The 26,891-nt window shown below is 60.5% G+C and overlaps 12 protein-coding genes across 12 annotated transcripts; 5 read left to right on the top strand and 7 right to left on the bottom strand.

Moving 5' to 3' along the window:
- Window positions 1-276: 276 nt before the first annotated feature.
- On the bottom strand, window positions 277-1,976 carry CcaverHIS019_0603000 (uncharacterized protein; the record flags this gene model as incomplete). Its single annotated transcript, XM_060602742.1, has 3 exons — window positions 277-621; window positions 697-1,855; window positions 1,888-1,976. The coding sequence occupies 3 exons, from the start codon at window positions 1,974-1,976 to the stop codon at window positions 277-279; spliced, it is 1,593 nt and encodes a 530-aa protein (XP_060459106.1).
- Window positions 1,977-3,164: 1,188 nt separating this feature from the next.
- On the top strand, window positions 3,165-6,746 carry CcaverHIS019_0602990 (uncharacterized protein; the record flags this gene model as incomplete). The annotated part of the gene is made up of 1 exon (XM_060602741.1): window positions 3,165-6,746. One exon carries the CDS (start codon window positions 3,165-3,167, stop codon window positions 6,744-6,746), a length of 3,582 nt encoding a protein of 1,193 aa, XP_060459105.1.
- A 92-nt stretch (window positions 6,747-6,838) lies between these two features.
- On the bottom strand, window positions 6,839-7,501 carry CGI121 (uncharacterized protein; the record flags this gene model as incomplete). The annotated part of the gene is made up of 2 exons (XM_060602740.1): window positions 6,839-6,946; window positions 6,983-7,501. 2 exons carry the CDS (start codon window positions 7,499-7,501, stop codon window positions 6,839-6,841), a joined length of 627 nt encoding a protein of 208 aa, XP_060459104.1.
- A 334-nt stretch (window positions 7,502-7,835) lies between these two features.
- RFC2 (uncharacterized protein) lies at window positions 7,836-9,170 on the bottom strand (the record flags this gene model as incomplete). The annotated part of the gene is made up of 6 exons (XM_060602739.1): window positions 7,836-8,182; window positions 8,217-8,458; window positions 8,493-8,768; window positions 8,863-8,942; window positions 8,978-9,056; window positions 9,094-9,170. The coding sequence occupies 6 exons, from the start codon at window positions 9,168-9,170 to the stop codon at window positions 7,836-7,838; spliced, it is 1,101 nt and encodes a 366-aa protein (XP_060459103.1).
- A 338-nt stretch (window positions 9,171-9,508) lies between these two features.
- On the top strand, window positions 9,509-10,288 carry CcaverHIS019_0602960 (uncharacterized protein; the record flags this gene model as incomplete). Its single annotated transcript, XM_060602738.1, has 1 exon — window positions 9,509-10,288. One exon carries the CDS (start codon window positions 9,509-9,511, stop codon window positions 10,286-10,288), a length of 780 nt encoding a protein of 259 aa, XP_060459102.1.
- Window positions 10,289-10,469: 181 nt separating this feature from the next.
- On the bottom strand, window positions 10,470-11,304 carry CcaverHIS019_0602950 (uncharacterized protein; the record flags this gene model as incomplete). Its single annotated transcript, XM_060602737.1, has 2 exons — window positions 10,470-11,076; window positions 11,108-11,304. 2 exons carry the CDS (start codon window positions 11,302-11,304, stop codon window positions 10,470-10,472), a joined length of 804 nt encoding a protein of 267 aa, XP_060459101.1.
- Window positions 11,305-12,378: 1,074 nt separating this feature from the next.
- Window positions 12,379-13,798, top strand: CcaverHIS019_0602940 (uncharacterized protein; the record flags this gene model as incomplete). The annotated part of the gene is made up of 2 exons (XM_060602736.1): window positions 12,379-13,690; window positions 13,734-13,798. 2 exons carry the CDS (start codon window positions 12,379-12,381, stop codon window positions 13,796-13,798), a joined length of 1,377 nt encoding a protein of 458 aa, XP_060459100.1.
- Window positions 13,799-14,391: 593 nt separating this feature from the next.
- On the top strand, window positions 14,392-16,426 carry CcaverHIS019_0602930 (uncharacterized protein; the record flags this gene model as incomplete). Its single annotated transcript, XM_060602735.1, has 2 exons — window positions 14,392-16,052; window positions 16,084-16,426. The coding sequence occupies 2 exons, from the start codon at window positions 14,392-14,394 to the stop codon at window positions 16,424-16,426; spliced, it is 2,004 nt and encodes a 667-aa protein (XP_060459099.1).
- Window positions 16,427-17,705: 1,279 nt separating this feature from the next.
- Window positions 17,706-19,931, bottom strand: ASN1 (uncharacterized protein; the record flags this gene model as incomplete). Its single annotated transcript, XM_060602734.1, has 4 exons — window positions 17,706-17,791; window positions 18,037-19,402; window positions 19,447-19,598; window positions 19,763-19,931. 4 exons carry the CDS (start codon window positions 19,929-19,931, stop codon window positions 17,706-17,708), a joined length of 1,773 nt encoding a protein of 590 aa, XP_060459098.1.
- Window positions 19,932-20,886: 955 nt separating this feature from the next.
- Window positions 20,887-22,352, top strand: CcaverHIS019_0602910 (uncharacterized protein; the record flags this gene model as incomplete). The annotated part of the gene is made up of 2 exons (XM_060602732.1): window positions 20,887-21,895; window positions 22,024-22,352. 2 exons carry the CDS (start codon window positions 20,887-20,889, stop codon window positions 22,350-22,352), a joined length of 1,338 nt encoding a protein of 445 aa, XP_060459097.1.
- A 479-nt stretch (window positions 22,353-22,831) lies between these two features.
- Window positions 22,832-25,331, bottom strand: CcaverHIS019_0602900 (uncharacterized protein; the record flags this gene model as incomplete). The annotated part of the gene is made up of 4 exons (XM_060602731.1): window positions 22,832-24,199; window positions 24,249-24,354; window positions 24,385-24,617; window positions 25,248-25,331. The coding sequence occupies 4 exons, from the start codon at window positions 25,329-25,331 to the stop codon at window positions 22,832-22,834; spliced, it is 1,791 nt and encodes a 596-aa protein (XP_060459096.1).
- Window positions 25,332-25,688: 357 nt separating this feature from the next.
- Window positions 25,689-26,666, bottom strand: CcaverHIS019_0602890 (uncharacterized protein; the record flags this gene model as incomplete). Its single annotated transcript, XM_060602730.1, has 5 exons — window positions 25,689-25,943; window positions 25,976-26,141; window positions 26,435-26,480; window positions 26,538-26,556; window positions 26,592-26,666. 5 exons carry the CDS (start codon window positions 26,664-26,666, stop codon window positions 25,689-25,691), a joined length of 561 nt encoding a protein of 186 aa, XP_060459095.1.
- Between the last annotated feature and the right edge of the window lie 225 nt (window positions 26,667-26,891).

The raw sequence follows: 26,891 nt of genomic DNA, 5'->3' as shown, positions 1-26,891 counted from the left end.
ACGACCACGCCCATTCTCACGTCCTCACACGCCACGCCCTTCGCACAACATCTTGGTAATGAAAACTGTTGTGAACGCTGCATGGTCCAGGATATAACGAATCAACAGGAACTCATCGCCAGGTCTATCGTGACATTACATGGCAACACTAATTGTACAAGTCTGCACAACGCCATTGTACGGCTGCAGACAGGTCAAGTATTGGCTGACAGTATCGTGACAGTATCGTGACAGTATGATGGCAACAGGAGGTGATGGGGCCAGGTGGTGCACTCACTAAGCGTTGCCCTCGAGTGGGGCCGACGCCTCGCGTGCCCACTGCTCGAACAGCTTGCGGTTCGCGGGCGACAGGTCGTCAGCAGCGCTGCGGTGCTCCGCCTCGGGAAGTGGCCGGGATGACGAGGGAGGCGAGGGTGACGACTCGGCCTCAGTGGGCGGCGAGGCGTCACGCGTGAGTGCCTCGACCATGTCGACGTCGTCCTCGGCGGGCGCATACAGGGGAAGTGGGTCGCAGTCGCGCAGGTCGCCGTTCTCGTGGAACACGGTGATATAGGGCGGGGGAACGCTCCCACGCGGCGTGGGACAGGTGACGAGCCGGACGGGGGTCTTGAACGTCTCCGTCTGGTGTGAGCGACGTCTTCTCCCTCTTCTCTTCTCCTTTCCCTTTCTCTTCATCTCCGTCTCCTGGAAACTCACATAATACTCTCCCGCGCGCTCAAACGTAACATGCGTCTTGAGGAAGTGGGTAACCTTGACAAATGGCCCCGTGGCGTTGGGTACCGGAAACCGCCCGATCTCATTGAACGTCAGGGCGCCCTTGATCCGCTTTGTGGAGGGTCCCACGGGACGTGGATCGTCGAACGTGTGGCTCTGTGCCTGCCCGTTCGGGAGGAGGAGACATGCGCGCGCCACGCGCCGCCGCACCGGTTCGAGTGTGGCTGGTGTAGTCGGCGCACGAGATGGTCCGAGGAGTGGCCCGTCTTGAGGCGGGAGAGGGAAGGCGGAGAGGAACATGCCTGCTGGGGTGGAACGTACGTCCTCCCGTTCCTCGACTTCCATGGCGATGTGGACGACATGCGCGACGGCGGGGCCGGTGCTCTCGGGACTGGAGGCCGGCTCGCTGGATTCACGCTCTGCACCCTCGCTGCATCCCCGCTCAGAAGCACTCTCGCTAGCGTCTCGCTGGGCCCGGGCGACCTGCTGGCTCACGCCCGCCTCGTGCTCGTCCCACCGGCTCACGCTCGCACGCAGCTGCATGTCGATCTTGATTCCCTTCGGGTCTCCAAGGTCGGCGTACTCTGCGTGACGAATAGACAAGTCAACCGGGAGCGTCTTGCACCTAAACGGATAATGGCGGCGTGGTGCTCCCCCCCGTGGAATGGGACCGGGAATACGGTGCCTCCTCACCTCGAGCGGTGCATATGCGGACCGGCTCATCTGGGCGAGCGCAAACTGGCCATCCACCAGTAACGGCGTGGCCGACACGCCCGACCCCGAGAAGACGGTCTCGTTGGCCCAACCCACAGTCGCGTCGGCTACCAAGCCGTAATTCGTACTACTGTGTCGACTGAGGTGGGAGGGCGGGAGCCAGCCCGGCACCCGAAGGTCGAAGGACAGGTCGAGAGTGATACTCCCGAAGGAGGAGCAATAAGGCCGAATGGTATATGGCGATGGGAGGAGGGCGTGAGTAGCGCGATAGACCCGGAGAGGAGTGTACCGTCCCTCGGGGTCGGTGTATTCTGCCTTGCCCTCGATCGTGATGGTGACTTTGTGCAGCAGGCGGAAGCGGCCGCCTAGAGAGGATGGGAGGGCGGGAAAGGTGACTCGTGCCCGGCCGGGGAGCGAGTAATGCGTACTGGAGTCAGACCTTCCATTATGCAGGCTCACCTCGTGTTCGTATCCCCGACCATCTCGAGTGCCGTATCTTCAAGCTCGACGTCAACAAGTGCCGCCAGAGCCATATGGCGCGACCGCATTCTCTCTGTTCTAGACTTGGGACGTCGGATAGTGGGTGGGGCAGAAGCACTAAACCGCCGCCTTCTTGTACCCCGCAAGCGTGGGACGACTGGAGGGGAGGAATGATGCCCGCTCATGTCGGCTGATGATCAGAAGGTGTTTGATCAAGAAGGGAAGATGGGGGAGAGGATGAAGAGGGGGGGCGGGGGCGCGCTTTTCAAGACTGGGGCGAATTGGACAAGAGAGGTGAGAGCGAATGAACAACTAGTGTGTGAACAAGAGAGTGGGGGGTGAGAAGCGTGTGTTTATCCTTGTTGTGTATGCAGCGTGTGATGGTGGCGACGACGGAGGGGCGTGCGGTGGCGTGCAGATATCGTGTCGTGTGTCTGTCATGAAGATGCGGTCTAGCCGGGCTGGCTTTGGGAAGGCTGGTAGCCGCAGCGATAGATCGAAACAATGCCACTACGAACATGTCATGATCGATCGGCGCTGAAACTGCTCCATTCAAAGAAGAGGGGGTGCACATCCGCGTATTGTCGGTTGCTAATTCTGTCGATGACGCTTGGACTTGAACTTGGAGAGTGTCGTAGTTGACGCAGCACACGTGTACGTCACTGCTCGGTCGTGCTGTACCCTCGAGGCAGTCGTGTTCCGCGCACTCCGGCTCCGGCCCCTCCTACATACCAAAGGTCCCTTACGTTACCCCGTTCCATCACATCGGAGGATGTATCATGCATCTGTGCAATGATGGCGATGCAATACAATGATGCTCGATCGGGGTAACAAAGGGCCAGTGGGAATGAACGAGTACCGCTATTCCGGAGCGAGCGAAGATGGGGTGCCGGCGGCACGCGGCACAGTAGCATGGCCTCGTGAAACGGTCCCAAGGGGAGGAGAGGCATCACTTTTACCAGACCGTCACGCCAGTTCCCAGATTCTCAGCGATCCAGCATACTTGTTTTTCTTTGACTGGGGCGTAACATGTTCATGTTCATGTCCGTATATGACGCCCGCGTCCAGATGTGAGCGGCACAGACAATGGCGCAGATCAAAGCTGGCAAATGACAATGAAAGGAAACGAGGTCCATTTGCCACACAAGATCACGTGACCCACATGGCAACAACATCGTCAACCTACCTCTATACTGTACCTCCACTTCAATCTCCGGCCGTAACAATACCCACACCCATCACTAATATCACTCAGTATGTCGTCGTCGCCGTCGAAGCCGCAGCCCGGACTATCCGGACTCGACTCGATAGCATCCAAGTCTTCGCTGCAACCTTGGATGTCCCAGCTGCCGGGGCCCTCCCAACCCTCCCTTCCTTCGCAGCCATCCAAATCGGCAACTGGCGAAGGCGGTGTCGACTGGGACCTCTTCGCAACAGTCCTCTCCCGAACTGCACGCGACCACGAGCGCCGCAAACGCCTAACCCCACGCAAGGGGGGAAGCCAGAGCGTCAACTCCACACCCGTCCAGCACATCGGCAGCCAGGCGAGCGCACAACCCCCGAGGGACGAGGAAGACGACGACATCCCCAGCGCCGACGATAGCCAGTTTGCGACATACACGCGCACCGAGTCCGAGTTGGGATCAGACCAGAGCCACCCTGGTAGCAAGGGCGACGAGTTTGAGGAGCACGACACTGTAGGACACGAGCTACCTGAGATTGACGACTCGCAGTTCGAGACGATACGACCACGGGCTGAGGAAGGCGACGAGGAAGGCCTGCCGAGCCCGACGGACCCACAGTTCGAGGAGACAGGCCGAAGGCACTACGAGCAAGAAGACGACGAGGACGAGCTGCCCCACCCCGCGGACTCACAGTTTGAGGAGGCTGAGCGCCGCGAGGACCCCGGCTCGCAGGTCGAGGCGGCCGAGTTCCCAGACGCCGCCGACTCGCAGTTCGAACAGACCATGCGGCCCCAATTGCCCGGTAAAGCCTCGCAGTCCCAGCAGACTTCCGAGGACGAGGAGAAGCTTAACGCTGCTGAGTCACAGTTCGAGGCTGCACCGGAGGAGGACCCCGACTCGCTTCCCGAAGTGGCGGACTCGCAGTTCGAGCGGACCCAGCATCCGCGCAGAGGCACTGAAGACAGCGCTGAGATGGCTGCGGCGGAGGCGGTGTTGGGCGCGCTCAGTGCGGACGAAGGCGAGGATGAGGGAGACACCACCGTCCAGGTGCAGATCGAACGCATCGAGGAGGAGGAGCGCGACGAGGAGATTGAAGACGACGTCGAGCCAGAGCAGCCGGCCCAGGCGGCCGCTAAGCCCGACGCTTCGCCCACACCTGGCCCCTCCGCGCCCGCCGCGCCCGCACTTTCCCAGATCATCTCTCCCTGCGTCAGGCGGAACCGCGACGACCCCACCGCTTTCGCGCCGCCTGACGAAGCCGACCTCACGGAAGCAGAGCGGCGGGGTGAGGTGCCGGATGTGCCTGAGCCACGAGGCATCCTGCACGGACCGCGCCAGCGACGGCCGACCATCACAAGATCGCATAAGGAAGTCGATGTCGTGGTGAACGAACAAGAGATGGAAATTGACTTCGACCCTCCCTCTGATGACTTCCACCAGCCCGAGCCACGCGACAGTGAGCTGTCTTTGGACGCCGACGAGGAACCGCGTGATGACGAGCGACACGACAACGAGCCCGTCCTCGACGTGGACGGCGACCCTTTCGTTGACGACGCGTCCCACGAGGAGTTCATCCGCGACACCTTCTCCACATCGCCTCAAATCCCCTTGCGGCCTCAGGACCCTTACCTTGTGGACGAAGACGGCCTACCCCTCCGCCCGGACAGCGACTACATCGTTCCCCCTAACTGGGCGCCACCCAAGTCGCGGATCCACGGCAAGAAGGCCGGCCAGACCTTCAAGTACTCGCGCCTCAACGGGCGCAGGGCGTTCTTCTCGGAGGTCGAGTCACTCCTCCTGTGGCGCACCATCCAGAAGGTACCCATGAGCGTCGACAACCCCGTCGACGTGGCAGCCTACTTTTACGGCGAGTTTGGTTTGCGCTCCAAGGCGCTCGCCTGGTACAACAAGCAGCACATGCGCTCGCGACTAGTCACAATGTGCGAGACGCGCATGAACCGCGGGCTGCTAATCGAGGGACGTGCACGCATGTTCTTGCCGCCCAGGTATGTGGTGCGGCAGAACTATGAGGATGACAAGGCCGCGTTCTGGGCTGCTGAACAGGAGCAGTTGGCGTTCAAGGAGGAGGAGGAATGGGGTGATGAGCGCGAGGAGGAGGTGGATGAGCTTGTCGACGAGATCAAGGAGGAGGAGGAAGACGAGCCGCCACCCAAGCGTCGGCATCTCCAGCGCACGCCAGAGTGTCATCCCATCCTTGAGCGCCGGATGCCCGTCAACCGCGCGTACGTCGAGATACCTGTGCGCCGTCTCAGGCAACAGAACGCTGAGAGGGCGCGGTCAATATCAGTCCGCCTGAGAGACCCAGGCAATGACGATGCGCCCCGCAACGCCCCAAGTCAGTCACCTAACGCCGCGGGCCGGCGTCGTGACGCCACAAGCCGGTCACGGAGAGACACCGACGCCGAGTCTGACTCGGACGCTATGTTACGCTACCACCGCCGCCGAGCCACCGACTTTGCCCACGTGCCACCCTTTTATGTCCCACAACCTCCAACCTCGCCACCATCCTCGCCTGAACCGTCGACGCCCGAGCCGCTCCGTCGCCGCCAGTCCGCGCCGGGGCGGATGCGTAAGGCGCGCCCAAGACCTTCGCAACGCACGGTATTCGACGAGATCATGGAGGAGGGAGAAGAGGAAGACGAGGAAGACGAGCTCTTGGATCAGAGAGCGGAGGAGCAGCCAGAGGAGGTTGAGGAAGACGAGCTCATGGAGGAAGGAGACGAGCTGCCAGAGGAGGTGGACGAGCTGCAAGACTCTGACGAGGAGCTTCCACCCGACCTCGAGTCTGAGGAGGAGTTTCGCGCGCCGCCTCCGAAGGCGGCCTCAACGAGACCTCTCGGGTCCCCTGAACCCGGCTCGTCGCCGGCCCGGAAAGGCGAAAGCGCGGCGAACCGGCGTTCGTCTAGTGCGCCTGAACCCGACTCGCACAATAATGCGCCCCAGGCGACGTCCCCACTTTCAGAGCAGTCGCGAACACGCTCACCTTCCCTGCGCTGCTTGACCCGCAGCACGCAGGTGACATACAAGCGGCGCCACTACACCTACATCCAGGCGGAGGGCGCGGCGGTGCAGGACGAAGACGGTGCTGAGGAAGAGGTCGATGATGATGAGAAGGGGGCTGATGCGGAGGATGACGGCGATGAGGATGAAGAAGACGACCAGGGCCAGGGCAGGCCGCGCATGTCAAGCCAGGCAGCCGCGTCAGTGTGGAGTGGCCGTACGCGCAGACGCGGTCCCAAGTCGGCGGCCTCGATGGCACCAGAGGCACAGAAGGGCGCATCCACTCGTCAGACACGTCAAACCTCCAGGACTCTTGGACTGACAAGTGGTCCCTCACGCCCCAGCGCCAAGAATGCGCCCGCATCACTGCAGACTCGCAAGGGCAAGGGCAAGGGCAAGGTCAACGCCAAGCAGCGTGCGGCTGCCAGCGACGAGGACGATGATGTGGACATGCAGGATGGCGATGAAGCGCAAGATGGAGAGGAAGCGCAAGCTGGAGAGGAAGCGCAAGATGAAGAGGAAGCACAAGCTGGAGACGAAAAGGAGCAGGAGACGGTGGGCGAGACCCTTGCGGCATCGCGGGCCGTGCGCCGCGAGGTCATCAGACAGAAGGTGCTGCGCGACGAGATGTAGCATATGACATCTAGACATATCCTTGTAAAAGTATGTAGACAACATAATGGATCTATTGTGTAATGGGAATGGGGAGCGGGAATGTTGGAATGTTACATGGCATGCTTGACAGCGACGGCGTTGACGATAGCGGCGCACTTTGCTGCCTCGAGCTCTGCGGCCGGCATTTTGAGCTGGTTCATCTCCCCGACCTTGTACACCTAGTGTGAGCTCTGCCTTTCTCCTACGAGACATACCTTATCGACCCTGCTCCACGGCACGTCGACCTCGTCGATCTTGTCTACCCTCTCCAAGCGTCCCTTGACCACCGCTTCTATCGCTTTCCAAACCTCCGCCGTCTCTCCGCCAAACTTGACGACGACCATCCTCGTCGTCTTCTCGCCGACGCCAAAGCGGCGAATCGCATCGCTGATATTATTATTCGGCGACAGCGCACAGAGCACCTCTGAATGGATATTATGTGTCCGCGTCCTGGGAACTGGAGGCGCATCCAACATAGCGTTCGGCGCATTGGGAAGAGAGGTGAGCAGCGTCGCGAGGAGCGCAGTGGTGAGGTGCGATTTCGAGACGACCAGGTCCGCGTCGATGAAGGCAAAGTCGACGGCGGCGCGCGCTAGCTCTCCGTCCGCACCGGGGGTCGTCGCGGCCGATACGAGGCGGCGCTTGATGGAGGCCGAGTTTTCGACGTCCTCAAAGTACGCAATGTGCAGAGGGGAGAGGTTGGGAGGCGCAAAGGCGAGCGTGTAGGTTTCCATTGTGCTGTTGAGACGATGAGGTGGTGAGTGACAAATATGTAGGTTGGGTTGAAGTTACAAAGTGGAGGCGGGGAATGGCGGATAATGCTGTGAGGTATGCATCACCAAGGACCATCACAGCGCTGTTCATATTCCAATTTGAAGGTGACTACGGACGTCAATTCCGTCCAACTTCCACCTTACCGACCCTTCACCATGCCACAGCAGATTTCAAATCAGTATCTGAACAATGCCGTCAAGGGATTCTAAGATCACCCTCCTACAGCGGATAAGCTCTATGCATACAGTACAGTGGCCCAGCGGTCCCTGGCCGAGACCTCTCCCCCGCCTCACCCTACTTGTACGCCTTCTCCATCGCGTCCTTGACCCGCAGACAGCACTCGAACAGCTGCAGCTCCTCGTCGCCGCCCTCGCACAAAGCTTTGTCGCACTCGGCAATGGCGATCGCCGCGTTCGCCTTGGCCATCGTCGGAATGCTCTCCATCGGCACAATCGCGTCGTGGATCTGCTCCAGCACCTGTCCCGCAGACCATCCCTCGCGCCCGACGCCACGCACAGCGTTCCGCACACCCTCAAATCCTGACGCGGCGGACGGGCTAATCCCTTCTCCAGGCTCGATGCCCATAGACCGCACGAGGCGGTCGATCACGCTCCCCGGCACGATGCCCGAGATCTCGTGTACTGATGTCAGCTAGATCCTGCGGTACCAGCTCACCGGACATGGTGGTGATAGCTGTTGGGGGGTTGGATGTAGAGTGCAGCCGCTGCGCGGTCTGGAGGTACGTGATGGCCTTTCGGAGGTCGCCGTTAGCCAGCTTCAGGATCAGTTCGAGAACGCCTGGCTCGGCGTTCACGCCCTCGGCGTTGGCGATCATCTCGATACGCGCCTGCGACGAGTCGGCCGCGAGAGGACGGAAACGGAACTTGGAGCAGCGCGATGCGAGCGGCTCGATGATCCTGCTGTCAGCTTGGTCGGGCTCAGGGAGCTCACCGGGTGACATAGTTGCAGACGAGACAGAAGCGCGTGATGCGCGAGTACGTCTCCATGATGCGGCGGAGGGCGCTCTGCGCGTCTTGCGTCATCGAGTCGGCCTCGTCAAGAATGATGAGCTTGTACGGTGGCGCGGGGTACACCTTGCCGTCGGACGAGACGCCGACGTTGCGCGGGGTCTCGCGCGCAAAAGTCTTGATCTTCTCACGCACGACGCTGATACCGCGCTCGTCAGACGCGTTCAGCTCGAGCACACGCGAGCGGAAGAGGTCAGGGCTGGTGTCAGCTCGATGACCAGGAGATGTAACTGGGCGCCGCAGGAGGGCGCCTTGGCACAGGCCGAGCAGTGTGTAAACAATCGAGGACCCACCCAAACAACTGCCGCGCGAGCGCGAGGATGGTCGAAGTCTTGCCCGTCCCCGGTGGCCCGTAGAACAGCATGTGCGGAAGCTGGTGTCAGCTCCACTATCAGTGCCATAGCTCACATTGGTCGACGCCAGCGCCTTGCGCAGCACCGCAACCGTATTCTCCTGCGACGAGACATCGTCAATCGTCTTGGGCCGGCTGGTGTCAGCTCTGACACAGGAGGCAGCTGACTCACTACTTCTCTACCCAGGGCTGCAGGCGCTGCTGCTGCTCGGCCGTGGCGGCGGGGCGTGCTCCAAACGTTGTTGCCATGATGATGAGGAGAGTGGAGGGAAGGTGACATTGCTTGAAATCGCGACGCGTCAAGTCGCGTGGACTCAGGCACGGGCTAATAGTTATGGGCATTATAAATTTATTATCAACTTCTAAGCATTACGATTGAGAACTGTGACTGACGTCGCCACCTTAACACCGGCAAGGTCGCCGATGTCTGTGTGGTGGGCAAGTTGGCCTCACTCACCCTTTGCATCTTGACGCCTGTTCAACGAGCCATGTCTATCACACTGAGGCCTGTGCAACAGCACATATAACTCTCCCTCGCGGTCCTCGCTCTCCCCACTCCCTCATTCTCTCTTCTCAACTCATCCCTCATGTCCACCCCTCATCCCTTCGGCTTGACCGGGAAGCACGTCCTCGTAACCGGTGCCGGCGGGGGCCTCGGCCGCGCAATCGTCGCCGCCTTTGTCTCTGCGGGTGCTTACGTCACGGGAGCGGACCAGGACATCACCCAGCTAGCCGGCCTGCCGCTGCATCACCGCCTAGCTTTTGACATCACGGACGCCGCGGCGTGCCGACGCGCCATCGACGAGCTCGAAGTACTCGGCGCAACTCCAGACGTGCTGGTGAACAATGCGGGTGCGTCGCGTGCCGACTCGCTCGCCTCGTTGGAGGAGGAGGGGATGTGGGATGCCGAGCTGGCAACCAACCTCACTGGCGCGTATCATGTCACTGCGCCGGTTACCAAGGTGTGGGACAAGGCTGGGCGGGGCGGCACGATCGTGTTCACAAGCTCGGTGAACGCGCTAACGCATTACGGTAATCCTGCTTATGCTGCTGCAAAGGCGGGGCTGATTGCCTACGCGCGTGCTCTCGCCGTCGAACTCGGATGCAAGGGCGTGCGGGCCAATGTCGTCGCGCCTGGCTCGGTGCGGACGGCCGCGTGGGCCCACCGTGACCCCGCCGTACTCGACGCCGCAGCACGGCATTACCCCATCGGCAGAATCCTCGCTCCTGAAGACGTCGCGAACACCATTGTCTTCCTCGCCTCTCCACTGGCCGCGGGGATAACGGGCGCCGTCATTCCCGTCGACGGCGGGCTCATGGCCGGCAACATGCCGTTCGTGCGCGACATCATCGGAAGCGATATCTAGGAGATGACCGCTGAGCAAATTAGCAGGCAATTTGGCACAGTGAAGACCTCGAACTCATCTCTCACATCTTTCTCTGCTCATTATACTGACTTCTAGTTATCACGTCTGCCGGTATCTCCACTTCACGGGCCTGCGGTTCTGTCTGTCAGCTAGCCATCCAAAACTGCACAGCTAACTCACCTCACTCCACCTCGACCTCCTCACCATCCGCGATCTTCTCGCCATCGTGCGCCTTCGCCAGCTTGATGAGCCGCTCGAAGCGGTCGGGAAAGCCGTCCGTCTGGCCCGGTATCCATCCACGCGTGAGTGCCCACGTATATTGCGGGGAGAGCTTGCGCCACACATTGTAAGGGAACCCGCGTGGGTTGACAGTGGAGCGGTTCGCGCCGGCACAGTACACTGGGTCATCGGGTGTCGGGAACGGGAAGCGCGCGTCCTCCGTGTTCAGGGCCGTTGTGCAGGTGGGCACGTCGTCGGCCGTCACGCCGAGGATGAGCCCAGCGTACGCGGTCATCTTGCCCGTGGATACGAGGCGGTCGATACAGGAGAGTGCGGCGCGGAGGACCCGTATGGCGTCGTACTTCTGGAGGAAGGCGATGAGGGGAAGGAGTGTGAGGTTGGGGTCCTCGTGCTCCAGGGCGGCGGAGGGAGTGAAGGTGGGGCCGAAGGTAGCGGTGGTGGCGAGGGAGAGGAAGAGGCGGAGGACAGGGGCGGTCTCGAGCTCGAGGTCGGCGAACTCGATGCGCTGCTCACCTGGGCTCACGGTGCTGGCGGCACCAAAAACCGGGCTGGCATTAGCTCTGTGAGGCGGCCGAGTACCTGGCCGAGAGAAGGTGGTAGCTCTCAATCTTGAAGATCACCAGGTCGGACGAGACAAGCGTGAAGTCCCCTGTCGTCCACGTCTGGTCGTCGATAGGCTCGATGTCGTCGTTCAGAGATTCCTCTTCTTGTGCGTCGGAAGCGGAGATGGAAGTGCGGAGGGAGCGGGAGAAGCGGGGAGAGCGTATCGGGGGCATGCTTGGTTGGACTGGATTCTGTGGGGCGAGATGAGAGTGAGTGTCAAGGAGAGAGACGAGTGGATGACGGGGATGAGTGAGAATGTGAGTTGAGAGATGGGAGGAAGGTGAAAGAGATCCATGAGGGAGGAAGGTGTATTTTGTACGGGTTCCCACTGGGTAGACGACCCACGTACCACCAGATCGAGGGCACTTGTGTGCACTCATCTGGACTAGGACGTGTCCCGTCTCCCATGCCATCCAGTGCGCTCATCGACTCGGCTAACGCTGATAACATAGGTCTCCGAATACGAGCGTGTTCGTCCATACCACACACTATGCAGTCCATAGCGGGCGTGCACAAGCACCACTCGGTGGATCCGTGCATCGTAACGAGTCGAGGTCCTCCTTGTCGCCACCCGGTTTGCGCCCGTAATGAAACAATGCTCCAAAAGGCTGAGAGATTGGGGAGGAGCCTCACTGTTTCTGTGGCCTCCACTGACAGCTCTGTCACTCCCCTTCATCCGCTCCATTCGCTCCACGGTCAGTTCCCCTCCTCCTCCTCCTCCTCCTCCTCCTCCCCCCTCCTCCTCCCCCCCCTCCCCCGTTCCCCAGTCTCAGCCTCGTCAGATGTGGATAATCTGACCGCAGGTGCACACGTACATGCATGGATGTATCACTACTTTGTTCAGGGTCAGATTTGAGTGGCGCGCAGTGGTGTGAACGCCGCCCATGTATTCAAGTCCTCCGCAACCCACAAGACGTCCTCCAAATCTCCGTTTTGCCCAACTCGCACTTCCTCTCCAATTCACTTCGGACCTTGAGACCAACTCGTACGGTCGGTGCGAATGGGAGCTGGGAGGACGTGAAATTCATCAGTGGGGGCGCGCAGGAGGAGCAGCAGAGCGGGCGCTGCCACAGCCGTGCACCGGTGAGGGGGTACTCGGGTGACTCACTGTGTGTCTGTGCGTCTTACCCACACCTGACCTTCTTTTCACTCCCCCTTGTTGTGACAATAACTCTTTCTCACCACCCACTTGTTCTTTCTTTCATCCACTGCATCCTACTCCTTGGTCCTTCTACGCATACCCCACAATGCCTCCGACGCAGCCCCGCGAGAGCGAGCTCACGCGCACCGAGCCGCTTCGCTTGTACCAGTTGATCCGTGAGCCGAGTAGCACTGGTGTCTCTACCACCCATCCTGGCAGAACCAGCGTGTCTAGCTCGACACGCACTCTCGACTCGACTTTCTCCACGGACACACGCGCTCGCCGTGTCCCCCTCTGGCAAGGAGGTCGCCGCAGACGTGTACCGGGCAGTACTGCTGATGCCGCCATCCCTACTCACCGGATGGGCAGGACTGCTCTGCACCGCTCCAACACCTTCCGCAACTGGGACGGCTCGGTGCCGGAGCTCGTCCTCCGTGACTCCAGCCAGCGCATGAGCGCAGTCGAGCTTGAGGCACGTTACCAAAGCTATCTGCAGGACCACACCCCGGCTGTCACATTCCCTGTCGCCTCCTCCAATTCCTTACCGCAGACCACCTCCGCCAGCGTCAACATCCTGCACCCAGACCGGCCCCCATATCTCCCCCCGATGCGTTGGACCAACAATAGCGACGAAGGAAACGGCGCACGGCGGCAATACGGCCGTTTAATGTCCATTCCCTTCTCGCCTCTCCGCGACGTAGTGGGACAGCTCGAAAGTGCAGCTGTCGGGCACACACGGCCCCCCGACCTGGCCGACTTTGTTCACCCTGAGTTTTCTTTTACCCATCGCGGCGTGCCGGACCTGGCCGTCTCTGACCATGAACTGAGCGAGGTCGAGCAACAGAGGATGCGGCAGACGGTAGACCCCTACTCGTTGCCGCTCACTTTCCCATTACTTCCTTCTCCCCGTTGCCTCCGCGCCGAGTCCATTCCTACTGCTCTTCGTTCTCACTACGGCTCTATTGCTGCGGGGTCTGAGCCGGCTTTCAACTTACCGTGGTTCACGCCTGGCCCCTATTCTGAGATACCCCCGCCCTTGGTGCGCTCCGGGCCCCTTGTGGACTCCTCGGAAGCGTTGTCTGGCACCTCCCGCGCGGAGGCCCGCGCTTGGCTGAGGCTCGGGGAGCGCCACGCTGACCGCCTCCGTGCCCTCGTACATCCTCGCACCTCAGCGGAGCAGGCACGTGCCGACACGGCCCGCTCCACCGCGCCGTACCTCTACGCAGAGAGCCTGGAGATCATCGAGGGGCTGATTGGCGCGATAGAGGGCGTACTCGATTCCGACACAATTTTGGTAGACCAAACTCTCGAGGCGGCTACCGAGAGAGCCGTAACCGAGACGGATAGCGACGATGGGAGCCTGCCGCCGCCGGAGATTGGCGAGTGTGACGGTGACACAGAGGGGAACAACCTGGATTGTGAGTGCAGATATCTGATAACTGTTTGGTGAGCTGACTACAGACCATTGCTATGCTCGCTGGATCGCGCAGGGCTGGCGGTGCTACTTCTGCCGGCGCGAGATGTAACATGTAGGCGATATCTGCTGTCGTGGGGCGTGAGGCCAAAGTGTGACGTGATCGGAGCCCGTGCACCTCTGCAAAGACACCACATAGTGACAACCTAGAAACTTTGTACATTCTGCCCTGTAGTGTTGACCATGTACCCATGCACTGGATGGTACTGACGCAGGTCCAGCCCGCATCACTCGGGGCCTGCTGCACGCAGCCCGTCGCTTGAATAAGCACAGCTCTCGCACTCATCCATCACATGTCCATGTCCTTTGTCACTCGCATCCACCATCACCATCACTTCATTGTACCCCCAAACCATCTGACTTCATTGACCACTCACTTTGCTCACAGTCTGGACAAGTTGTCTCGTACACTCGCACCGCAGGCCATCACTCGCTCGGCCTACTTGACCCCAGACTGACACGCCCGCCTCCTCTTCATCGCTCACTCACAGTCTTGCTCGTACTCAGCCCTCTAACTCTTGTACAGCGTCACCTCACGTTCTTGCCCAAGTCCGTCCATCGTCACTCCACCCTGCGCCTGCCCAAGCAGGACCCCCCCCCCCCCCCCCCCCTATCTCTCTCTAACGCCCAACCATCATATCGACAATGATGAACGCCAACCTTGGGCACCAGACATCGGCCTATCTCACTCCCGCCTACACCTCTGATGGAAACTCCATTGCTGAGCGCAAGGTGCGCCGCCCCCCAGCACCGCTCACGCTCGTCCAGTCCAACTACACCGACATCGACGAAGTGGCCGACAGCTTGGCTACCCAAGCCAGCATTGTCAGCTCAAGCTCGCTCCAGGCTTCACAGGTCACACAGACCGAGAATAATACTACCAGCACAAGGCTGTCTCGGAGGACCCGCGCTGGCGCTCCTCCGCCTTCCCCTCCCCCCTCCCCAACACGTGCATCCCAGCCCGCATCCAACACCACATCCCAGCCCCGATCGCAGTCCACCTCGGACACATCCCACACCACGTCCCAGACTGCGCCCATCACAAACCCGTCCAAGTCCAACTCGCGCAAGCGCCGCGCCGACGAGGAGCTCGTTAACGAGCGAGTCGAGATCGGCGAGCGTCGACCTCCTCGACCGCTCCCCTCCTGGAGCCGTAGCCGTCCTCGTGCACCAGTAATCGAAGAAGGCGAAATCAAGGAGGGCCGCCGTCCCAAGCCCCGCACGAAGAGAGGGTCACCCCGCACCAACCATGTTCGCTTCGATCTTTCCCGTATCGACCCGAGCAACAGTGCGAGCCTCGCTCCTCCCGACGACGGCCCCGTGAAAGATAAAGGCAAGGGCCTCGCCTCCGACTATGCAGCTGCCCCTCGCATCGGCTACAAGTCAGCGCGAGCTCAGCTGCAAGTTGCTCCGTTCACCACCTCGGCAACGGTCGCTTCCTTGGACCAGGTCCAGGGCGAGAGCGTGCCAGCCAGCGAGCCGTCGACACTCACCACTTTCACAAGCGGTATCACCTCGGCACTCCCTGTGCCTACGACGTTTGGGCAGCCGGCTCCTGATTCGGCATTTACCCAGCCCGGAGGCGCAGGGACGCTTTCAAGCACTTTTGGATCCTCCAGCGGCTTCGGGAACTGGGCCTCGACCACAAGTGCCAAGCCGTCTGGTTTTGGCACCCCTGCTCTAAGCGGTGGCCAGACTGCCTCAGGTTTTGCTGAATTTGGTCAGAAGACTGCATTTGGTGGCTTTGTCGCTGCCACTCAGGTCACCAGCGCCTTTGGACCGCAGAGTGTCTTCGGGCAAGCCAAGTCAACCGGTTTTGCCACCAACACTTCGGGCAGCGGTTGGCTCCCCAGCCCTGCGACGACGCCAACTCGGTCTACCTTGGGCATGGGTTCCAGTTCCAGTGGCGAGGGGTTGGGCGCGAACACCCACAGTTCCGACAACTCTCCTATGAAAGGTGTCGAGGGGGTGGATTCCATCCCAATGAAGGCGTTCGAGAGCCACAGTGTTTTTGGGAACTCCAGATCGAGCAGTTTCGGCGGCCAGAGTGCCTCGGCCTCTGCCTTTCTCCACGGCGGTACGGCGGGGACCCCCGGGAAAACATTTGGGCACGGTTCCGGCTCAAGCAACGGTTTCGGCCAGAGCAGCTCTGGACATGGTAACGGTTTCGGCCAGGGCGGCTCAAATGGTAATGGCTCCGACCACCCTGGCAGCGTCTCTTCCTCAAACACCCCCTACAAGGTCGCCCTCAACGGCATGGGTCGTTGCCCGCACTATCCCATCCCCATCTTCGACGCGTTCAACGGGTAAGCTCCAATCAATCGGTGCTAATTCCAGCCCCGTTCCTGCCGCCGCGATGATCGCGCTCCAGAGATGGCTGCACCGCATTACGGACGGGTCGAACGGCCACAACAACGCCGCACCGATCGAGGAGCTCGCCCAGATCCCGCTGGTTATGCGGTCACATGGATCTAGCGTGCGCCAGGTGCTAACGGGGATCCTGAGGGGACCTAAGACGAATAACCAAACCCTCAAGGTGCTCGAGGTTGTGAGTTGGCTCGAGCCGGCGGATGCGCGTCCCCTCCGAATGGCGATTCGGGGTTGTCTGGCCACGAACAACGCAGCGGTTAAAGGGATGGCGGTTAAGGTGCTTGGGGATATGGAGAGGAAGGGGTATTGATTTTGGTAGTGCTTGGATGTCATGTGCACACATCTGGACACAGGCTCCCAAGCTGCCTTGCGCCTGAGAACTAAACGCCGTTGTCTCTCACACATACGTGGCGACGCCTATGTCTGGGTGATGCCAAAGTCTCACCCTCCACAGAACGGCCCACCACAGCCACGGCTGGAACAAATGCCAACACTAGCCCACATCATCTGCAGCCATTCTGCGACTAGAAGACCATAATAATCCAAACCCTCGTTCTGGACGTTTGCGATAATTTTACAACGGCTCCTTCCCAAAATCACATCATATTGATTCTCACGTTATCTCCAGATTCCAAGAGAGCCCTATACACCAACTGTCATTACGGGTGCATTGGTCAGAACGTCCCCTTTTTTTTCCCTTGGCGTTTCTATAGTTTCCGACAATTATGGGCTGCGGAAAATAAACTTGGTCGTGCATTCTTCCTGATACTTTCAAACGATTGCACAGTGTTGATAGCCCTATTGCCCACTTTTCCCTCTCGAAATATCTTGTGCGAGTACACGTTGACAGGTTGACCTCGTCGCGGCGCAGGCGATGTCCCTTCCCCTCTTGGTATCCATCCCTCTTTAGTATCCATCCCTCTTGTATCAGAAACCCATCATACATGCCTTCTTGGTGATCGGCAAGATGCTGGACAGGTGGGGTAAACCTCAGCTGCCGACGGGCACTCCTGGTCTACAAGGCCAGAGGAGGCAACCCGATGGCTGTGTGAGTCTGAGCCTCGCTTCCTTGTAGCTGGCACCCTGAGCCGCCTTTTCTATTTTTCCAAAGTCTATGCATCATGTCGAGTGCTGGGCGCTCGGGCGAGACGACAGTGAGTGTGGCAGTCAGGAATCGCGGAATCTTCCGTACTTTCTGTCAGTTGCGGCATGTCCATACTGCTTTTGCAGGTTCGTCCGTGATATGATAGCGGGAAAGGCCACGCTATCCTGGTGTGCACAACATGGTGGTGGTAGAAGAGGAACGGGAAATTGGGCCAGGGGTAAAAGTGGAGGCGGTCCAGACTCCAGGTTACATGTAGCTGGAGTCTCACGGTCAGAGGCCAGCGCGCTGTGCAAGACCCAGACCCTCCCCGCCTCCCGATTCCCCCACCCCTCTTTCCCCCACCCGTCTATAAAGCACATGCATCATCCAAATCCCACCGCGATGCTATCTATACTGTAGCCTAACGACTATGTGTATGTGTTTTTGTCCGAGCGACAGATCGAAAATCGCTAAAAACACGCCCCCAAACACACTCCGAGTCGACTTACGCCTTGCCGTCGTACGCCGCCGTGTGGATCGCGACGGCGCGGCCAGACGGGTCCGACGAGACGCCCCACTCCTGCTTCGGAACTGCGCGCGTTAGCTCTGTCCTTGCAGCACGACAAGGTGTGGAAGACGAAATGAGAAAGGTGTGGTGGAGGCGAGGCGGTCAGGCACTGAAGGTGGGAGACAAGCACAGTAAGTGGAGGTCAGGCACGGAACTTGTCCGTTGGCCCAGACCCAGAATTTTCGATTGTTTGCCAGCGCACGCCACCGCCACCGTTGCCCGGACCTTGGCCGTGCGCAATCATGTCAGGTCAGGTCAGAGGACTCACCCCAGCGCACGGCAGTGCCGGCAGCAGCGTCCGAGGGGAAGTGGTGCTCGAAGATCTCGCGGATCCAGTAGGCCTCCTTGGTCTCGGGGGTGCCGACGGGCCAGCGGTTCTTGGCGTCGGCGAGCTGCTGGTCCGTGACGACCTGCTCTGAGTGGGCCTTCATGCCGTCAATCCACGAGTAGCCGACACCGTCCGAGAACTGCTCCTTCTGGCGCCAGAGGATCGAGTCGGGGAGGTACGGCTTTCCGTCAGGGGCGCAGTCGAACGCCTTGCGGAGAATGTACTTCTCCATGCGGGGGCGGCCGTCCTCGTCAATCTGCTGGGTGCCGCCCTTGGTGAACATCTTGTCCTTGGCGTCAATGTTCATCGAGACCTCGAGGAACTCCTTGTCGAGGAAGGGGACGCGAGCCTCAAGACCCCAGGCCATGGTCGACTTGTTGGCGCGGAGGCAGTCGGCCGTGTGGAGGTTCTTGACGCGCTTGACGCACTCCTGGTGGAAGTCCTTTGCGTTCGGCGCGGCGTGGAAGTAGAGGTAACCACCAAAGATCTCGTCAGAGCCCTCACCCGAGAGGACCATCTTGACACCCATGGCCTTGATCTTGCGCGAGAGGAGGTACATGGGGGTCGAGGCGCGGACGGTGGTGACGTCGTAAGTCTCGAGGTGGTAGATGACCTCGGCGATAGCGTCGAGGCCCTCCTCAACGGTGAAGTGGTACTCGTGGTGGACGGTGCCAAGGAAGTCGGCGGCCTTACGGGCGGCAATGAGGTCGGGAGCGCCCTCGAGACCAATGGCAAACGAGTGGAGCTGGGGCCAGGCGGCGAGCGGCTGTCCCTCGTCGTCGCCAACCCATCCGTTCGACGACACGCTGAGGCGGCGCTTGCGCTTGGCCTCCTGCGCCTCGGCGAGCTTGTCGGTCTCTCTAGCGGCGATCGACGCAATGAGCGACGAGTCGAGACCGCCCGAGAGGAGCACACCGTAGGGAACCTCAGACATGAGACGCTTCTTGACGGCAGTCTCGAGGGTCTCGCGGATGAGGGTGTAGTCGGTGGGGTTGTGGGGAGGCTCGGTCTCGTCCGTGTTCCACCAGGTGGGGTTGTAGTAGCGGGTAAGCTCGCCCTTGTTCGAGTCGTAAAAGTGTCCAGGAGGGAACGCCTTGATGGTGTCGCACTCGTCCTGGATGCACTTCATCTCCGAGGCGAAGAAGACGGTCTCGGGCGCCGACGAGTGCCAGCCCATGTAGAGGGTGGTGATGCCGATTGGGTCACGGGCAGCGATAACGCGCGAGGGCGTCACCGACTGGTCAAGGAGGACAAACGAGAACATGCCGTCGAGCATGTTGCACACTCCGGTGTCGTGCTCCTTGTACTGGGAGGTTAGTGGCGTGTCCGTGCGCGCTTGGCGTGACGTACGAGGTGCATGATAACCTCGCAGTCAGAGTGGGTCTTGAACTTTGCGCTCTTGTCCTTGAGGCCCTTGCGGAGAGCGACATGGTTGTAGATCTCGCCGTTGACGGCGAGGATGAGCGACTTGTCCTCGTTGGTGAGGGGCTGGGCACCGGTGTCTGGGAAGGGGTTAGCCGCGCGCCGACAAAGGTAAGTGGGGGAAGCTTTGGAAGCCGGGTTGTCGCTACAATACGAGTGGGGCGTGCATCAAGTGCACGAGGCACAAAGTGTGTGCGCTCGTTCCCATTCGTCTAGTCGGCCTCGGCCCATTGCGAGTACTCACCAACACCGACGATAGCAAGACGCTCGTGGACGAGAATCGAGTCCTGGGCAATGAAACAGCCCGACCAGTCGGGGCCACGGTGACGCTGACGCTTCGAGCACGCAATGGCGCGAGGGCGGAAGGCGGCAAGGTCGCCCTTGTAGTTGTAGCAGCAGTAGATGCCGCACATGACTATGTGGATGTAGAGTAGATGAGTGTTGTTGGTGGTGGGTGTTTATGAGCAGGAAAAGTCGACAGGAAGTGGATTTCTGTGGTGAGTCGTCCTGAAATGAATAGGGGGGGCCTCAACGCGGAGATATTTTGGCCAAAACCCAACAAAGTCGACAAAGGCCCGTGTGCCTGTTACTATTTAGTCCAAGTCTAGTTAGACTAGTTGAATTACAATTACAATCCGACTCGATGGCCATTTCGACGCGACTCGACGATACTCCGATGTTCTCCGCTCCTTGGTGCCCTTGCTCTGCGCTCCCACGTGGATTATACTTTAATAGGAAACGGAAGTATTCATATCAGACACAAGCCTTTTGCAGCTTTCCGCCACTCATTGACAGCTGCAAACACTGTCGCGGCGTCTGAGCGGCTAGAACGGCTACAGTCGCTTAGACTCATCACCCTCTCGCCAACCCGGCCCACCTGACCCACCACACAACCACTCAGGCCCTTTCTTCGTGGGGCCGCGGGGAACAGTGCGGGGAAAAATCATCAGCTCCCTAACCTCCCTAAGAACCCCGGTGAGCCATCTAGTCATCTAGTACCTAGTGCACAGATCAATGACAACGACATGCATAGGATTGATGGCGTGAACAGCATTGGAGGCCCGTGCTCGCTGACATCATGCTTCTCGTCGCTTGTAGCTATACCCATGCAAACCTCGTGACGATGTGGGATAATGACATTAGTGGCGCTGTTGGCTCAGTGGTGCTTGTGCTTGTGCTTGTGCTTGGGTGTAGATTGCTTGGTGCAACAAGTGCTGGGCGGTGAGTTCTTGCTTACCGACCCCTCCGGTTTGGCTCCACCAATTCACCCAACAACCACCATCGCACCTACAACTACATCCACAACCACAACTGCATCCCACATCCACATCCACTTCCACTTCCACATACATCCCACCTATCCACACCATGCCGACTGAGACTACTGAGCGGTCCCCGCCACCCGCTACCCTCAAGTGCGCTGAATGCGGCGCGGCGTCTCTAGGGCCGACAGACGGCGTGCTCATCCTCGGAGAGACGATGGATCGCGTGTGCGCCGCCTGTGTCCGCACCCGTGGCGGCACCCAGGCGCTAGCGTCTCCGATCGACTTGGACCTGTATCTGTCGCGACTCCGTCTCTCGCCACGCCAGCACGCCGTCGTGATTGACCTCGCCGCCGCGTCGCGACTGCTCCCATGTCGTTCACCATCGCCTTCCTCCGCCCTCCCGGTGTCATCGCCCAGCTCGTCCACTGGCGCACTGCCAGAGTCGCCGCCCACCAATCTCCCCTCCCTTCCCGAGTCCACAGTAGTGCGCACGGGCACGCCCAAGGATGCACAGAAGAACCTTCCTCGCACGTCCTCGTGGGCTACTGCGCCCACACCCGCCTCACCTACCTCACCAGCCCTAGCCTCCGCCCCCTCGACATACACCGGGCCCAACCCACTTCTAGACGTCGGGCGCGGACGCGCTCGCTCCGATCCTCGCGGGTGTCTGTACCCCGGCGCAGTGTTCAAGGGCACGCAGCGCTCGGGACGGAGCGCATACGACGTCGAGATCCGCCTTGTCGACGTCAGCTTCATAAACTCGACGTGCTGCGGGTACCTGACCATTGCGAATCTGACCGACACGCATCCCGAGCTGACGACGTTCTTTGACGGCGAGATCATCGGGCCAAAGTACGGGTTCACGACGGGGCAGCGGTTTGGCGCGACAGAGGTCGACGACAGGCGGCACTGGGAACGCTTTGAGCCATACCTTCGTGCCTCGACCAAGGCCGATATTGTGCGGCCTGAGATGCTTCTCCGCGATCCACTGCCCAGCGTTTCAAGGGGGGAGACGCAGGCGCGCGAGCGCGACTTTGTGTTTCTTCGCATCAAGGAGAAGTTCCTCGTGCCAGATCACACGGTGCGCGATATCTCGGGGGCTAGCTTTGCTGGTGAGTCAGGATTTGGGGTAGGGAAGGGAATGGAGAGGAGGCCAGGGCCGTAAGAGGGGGAGTTCTCCACCGGGAGAAGATACAAGGAGACGGCCTAGCGTCGCATCACACGACCATGCTCACACCAGGCTTCTACTACGCAATGGTAGACATGGCGCCAAACGACATCGAACCCGACTGGAGCGTCGACGCCTGTCCTCGCCCCGTCCGACGACAGAGCACGAGTGTGGTGCGCCCTGACGTTTCTCGGCGTATGAGCGTCTCGACGTCTGGCCGGCGCGCGTCCACCTCAACAACCCGACCGGACCCAGCGCGTAGGATGAGCACAGCCCGCATGCCGCCGCCACCCGAGCCCACGCTTAGAGGGTATTACTTCCACTCGCTGAACAACGAGTTCCAGGAGCTGTTCGTCCGCCACGTCCCGTCGTCGAGTGCGGGGACGTTTGAGATGCGTTAAGAAGATTTAAAGCAGATGAAGAGAGGGGATATCTTGCGTTGTAGACCTGTTGTAGATGCATTGATTTGGCCGATTGGGACGACTAGTCGATAGCCGCGGATGGCGCACGGCTGTACTGAGTTGGGTGTAGGTGTGGGCGTGGATTCAATCCGCGATGGCTTTGACGCGGGGTTCCAGTGGCGTGGTTCCAGCGGCGTGGTTCCAGCGGCGTGGTTCAATGTCTACGCTTCTCAATACGATCTGAGGCTCTGAGGCTGGCATTGTCATGCCCATGTGAAACCATCTTACCTTCCGACACGAGTGTTGCAGGCGCTGCATGGCCGCCAGTGTGGCTTGGACCACCGCGTGTCAAGCTGCTAGGAATACACTGATTGTCGGCAACGCAACGCAGACACAGACCGCCAGTCCCTGCCTGGCATCTCCCACGCCACGAAGGCGTTGGTCGCACATAATGAGCCATTGTCATCCCGGTCTACCATCTAGACCCGCCCATACCGCTCCTCGAGCACACGTTCGACTTGACCAAACACGAGTGGCGCGCGGTTGAGGTCGGTGCGTGCTCGCACCTCCTCCACTGCAGCCATGATCTCGGCCTGGCCCACCCCAAACATACCAAGCCAGCGGTCAATGTATCCTCGATATGTCTGGGCGGCGTGAGTGACGATTTCGCGGCCAGCCTCGAGTTTCTGCTGCAGTTGGACGGGTGTGAGCGGGACATTTGGAGACGGAGAGGGTTTTGGCGTGAGTGGTTCCTGTGGGGATGTCTCGCGCGGGGCCGGGATCGGCGTGCGGAGCTCGCGTGGAACCGAGATAGTCTCGAGGACTCGACGCCGCGAGGGTTGAGAATGAGGGGCAGCCACCGTCGCGAGCGTGTGTCGTGGACGCCGGGGGGTGCGACGGCGGTCAATGAGGTCCGCTACGGAGCTGGGACGAGGAGCGTATGCCGAGGGCGTCGGTGGCGGGAGGGCTGCCGCGGACGGTTGTGTGGGCGTCGGTGGCGCAGGCGATGCTGACGCGGCGGGTGGTTGAGCTGATGGTGGAGCCTGCGTCGGGGCAGGCGCTGTCGGGGATGCTGGGACAGCAGGTGCTTCTGGAGGTGGGGTTGCAACGGGTTCCTCGGGCTTCTCGGGGCCACTCGGCTGCTGGCCTGAAGGAGGGATTGCGGGCGACTCCTCTCGCTGCTCGGGAGCAGTCGGCTGCTGTCCCGGAGGAGGCTGTTGCTCCGACACAGGTGCGGCATCTTGGGCACTCTGCTGATGCTCCACCGCTTGGCCCCGCTGCGGTTGTTGGACTGGCGCCGCCGCAGTTCCTTGTACCTCTGTTGCAGCATTTGGCGAGGGGTAAGCATGCTCGGTAGGTGGCAGAGGCGCAGCTTGTTCTACAGCCTTGTCAACTACTGGCTCAGCAAGCGGCGGGGCCTGCACCCGCTCAACAGACTCAAGGATACCCGAGGGACCAGGCATGAAGAGCGGCTCGCGACCTCCTCGAGGAGGCTGTGTCGGGAATCCTGAGCCAGGCCTGTTGCGCCCCAGGGCGAGGCGCTGTGGGTCCTTCTTGCGCGGCTCGTCGTCGTTGTCGTCGCTGAGCACGAGTCGGCGCTTGGGCGTCTCCGTCGCTTTCTCTTTGCCCTTGCGGGACGGCCCCGCTTCCATGCCCATAGACGGCTCCCCCCTCACCTTGCCTTTGTCCTTTGCCCGCTCACGCATCGCCGTCCGCTCCGCGACGGTCTTGAGCGAGTCATCCAGCCCAGCTCTAGCGTATCGGTTCACACGCTTCCCAAACGCCACGCTGTTCTTCTTGAACCGCTCAAGCCAGGACTGCCACGTATGTCGCGCGACCCACTCGTACTGATCCGTCTGCTCCACCAGTTGTCAGCGCGTTCATTCAGACCCTCACCATCACTTGGTACGTCTTACGTGAACTCCACGAACCGCCCGCGTGGTACTGCGCCACGTAGCGGCAAAGGAGGTCGTCGTCCTCTGGCGTGTACTCGTTACGGGGTCTTGTCAGCGCCACCGGGTTGGAGACTCACTTGCCCGCCGGCCGCCCAGGGGCCTTCTTGAAGAACGGGGCGTCGTCCTCTGCAAAGCTGTCTTCGCGCTGTCGCCGGGCTTCCTCCTCTCGCTCCTTCTGGCTGGGCGGCCGGATGATGCGGTGCGGAGTAGTGGCTGCGGCGCCCTCGCCGTCCATGTCGACGTCGGTGGTGTTGGTGGGTTGGGATGTGGGGGATGAAGAGGAGTGCACGGCGGCTGAGGGGGCCGCAGGCTGAGTAGATTGATCTGGCTGCGCTGGTGGAGTGGGTTGACCAGGTTGTCTACCCTCAACATCCACCTCCTCCGGGCCAGGCATGATCTCCCCCTCCAAATTCTGTAGCGGCAACATCCGTCCTTCCCTCACAACAGCGTCGGCCCACTCGCGCTCCGCGAACCTCTGCCAGCTCCGCCCCGATTTCCTAACTTCCGCCGTAATCTTGTCGAGAAAGAAACTCGTCTTGCGATCAACGACCATGATATCAGCCATGGATCTCTTGGGCACGACGAGAGCTCCCAATTTCGCGAGGGCGGTTTCGACAGCGGCTTTTGTTGCGCGAGGTTCCTCGTCTGCCCTCACTCGGCGGAGGTTGACGGAGACGTAGACTGTGACGGGGCGGTGAGAGTAGCCCTGCCTCCAGTGGTTTAGGAGGATTGGAGGGGGAAGGGTGGTTGGGTCGACGCGGGTGCCGACGGAGAGGCAGTGTGCTGGCCAGGTATAGTAGATCTGGTGGGGAGAGGAGGGAGAGGAGGGAGAAAAAGATGGGTGAGACGGGTTCACCAAGATTCCCGTTGCGTCTCTGGGAGAGGAGACTACCGTTCCCCCCAATGCCTAAGTCAGATCGGCGAGGGGAGAAGGACATACTGTGATGCTCGACGCTAGTGCGTTGGCGTCATCAAAGATCTGGGTGTCGTCGATGTAAAGCTTTTCGCCCGCGAGCAGGTCCATGATGAGGCTGGATGATGTGATGACAGAAGATGACGCGCGAAGCGGAGGTTGTCAACAGTTAACCAAGGAATGTGCCTGGCGCTGGTGGAGGGGGTCCACTTTCCCACGGTGTAGTGGAGGCTTAAACAAACAGCCCCAACCCAACTGAAGGATAGCCGCACCATCACCCTGCTCCGCCCAGCCTCGAGCTCGGGGGACATCCACGCACACGTAATGCATCATTTTCATAACGACAGCCCTACGACTCGTAACAGTGTCAGGACGCGCGAATTAGGATTGGCTATAACGATCATTTATCAAGCAGGTGACTTGCCGGTAGGCCACTAGAGTAGGTAGGGAGGGTTGGGCAGTAGAGAATTAGAAGAGGAGCGCGGCGCCAGCGACAGCGACAACGGCGGCGACGGGCGCGACGGGCGCGAGGGCAGCAGCCGCCTTGGTGGTGGTCGAGGCCGCGGGGGGCTTGACAGACGACGAGCCGGAAGCGGCAGCTCCAGACGAGCCGGCGGCGGCGGAGGAGCCCGATGCGGCAGGGGCAGAGGCGGCGGGAGCCGAAGGCTGAGGAGGCTGGCTTGCACCGGCCTGGAGGCAGTCGGTGGACGAGCCGGCCTGGACCTGATGTCAGATGAGACGGATGGGAGACGCACGGTGAGGGGAGCCGAGTAAGCAATGTCACCGTTCTTGTCGACAAGCTTAAAGGTCAGGTAGGTGCCACCAACGACATTAGTGTTCCAGGTGTAGGCCATGACGTCGATGTTGTTGTTGATGTCCTGGAGAGCGGCAGCGCCGGTCTGGCCACCGGGGATAATAGAACTGGCGTTAGTTTGTGCGTGTGTTTGTGCTGGGTCCGTGCGGCGTCGGGGTAGGGATGGGGCGAGGGCTTTGCGACAGCTTTGCTTGCCGCCAAATGTGCTGGGGGCGGCAGAGAAGCTGACCATGTTCCTCTCATTTAGAGGACGCTGTGCCACAGCTATCGGATACTCTGGTTGCGACCTGGGCTTTGGTGGAGCAGCAGACCGCGGCGCCCACATGCCACAGTCCGAGCCAAGCCGAGCCGATCCCCCTTTCCCCATGCCCAGCCAGCCACAACGCAACACAACACTCACAGGATGTAAGGAGGAACACCGCCAGTCCAGCTGAGACGAGCAGGCTCTGGCCATTAGTATACGTCTGGGGATCGCTCCTCGAGTTGGCGAGATGAATACGTACGGCAGGTCACGAGCGCCGGCTGGGGTCAGCACTTGCCTACTACGTATGACGCACGGGAGTGATGATCGAGAAGGAGGCCTGGGCTGCGGCCGAGACAGCGAGGACGGCAAGGGCGAGGATGTTGAGCATTGTTTCTGGGATGGGGTGATGTACACGAAATGAAGAGGAAAGTGGAGTAGGAGGAGGAAGGCGGCAGTGGGGAAGAAAGACGAGATGGGGAGGAGAGAATAATAGATGGGGAGGGGGTAGGGGACTGAGGGCGGCCGGGCCGGGGACTCTTGTTACTCGGGGGGCGGGAGGGCAGGTGGCAGGTGGACCAAGACGAAAGATTGAGACAAGGCGAGTGTCCCTATT

The sequence above is a fragment of the Cutaneotrichosporon cavernicola genome (assembly GCF_030864355.1).
Source record: "Cutaneotrichosporon cavernicola HIS019 DNA, chromosome: 6".
NCBI classification, from domain to species: domain Eukaryota; kingdom Fungi; phylum Basidiomycota; class Tremellomycetes; order Trichosporonales; family Trichosporonaceae; genus Cutaneotrichosporon; species Cutaneotrichosporon cavernicola.
This window is presented reverse-complemented; position numbering and strand designations above follow the sequence as displayed.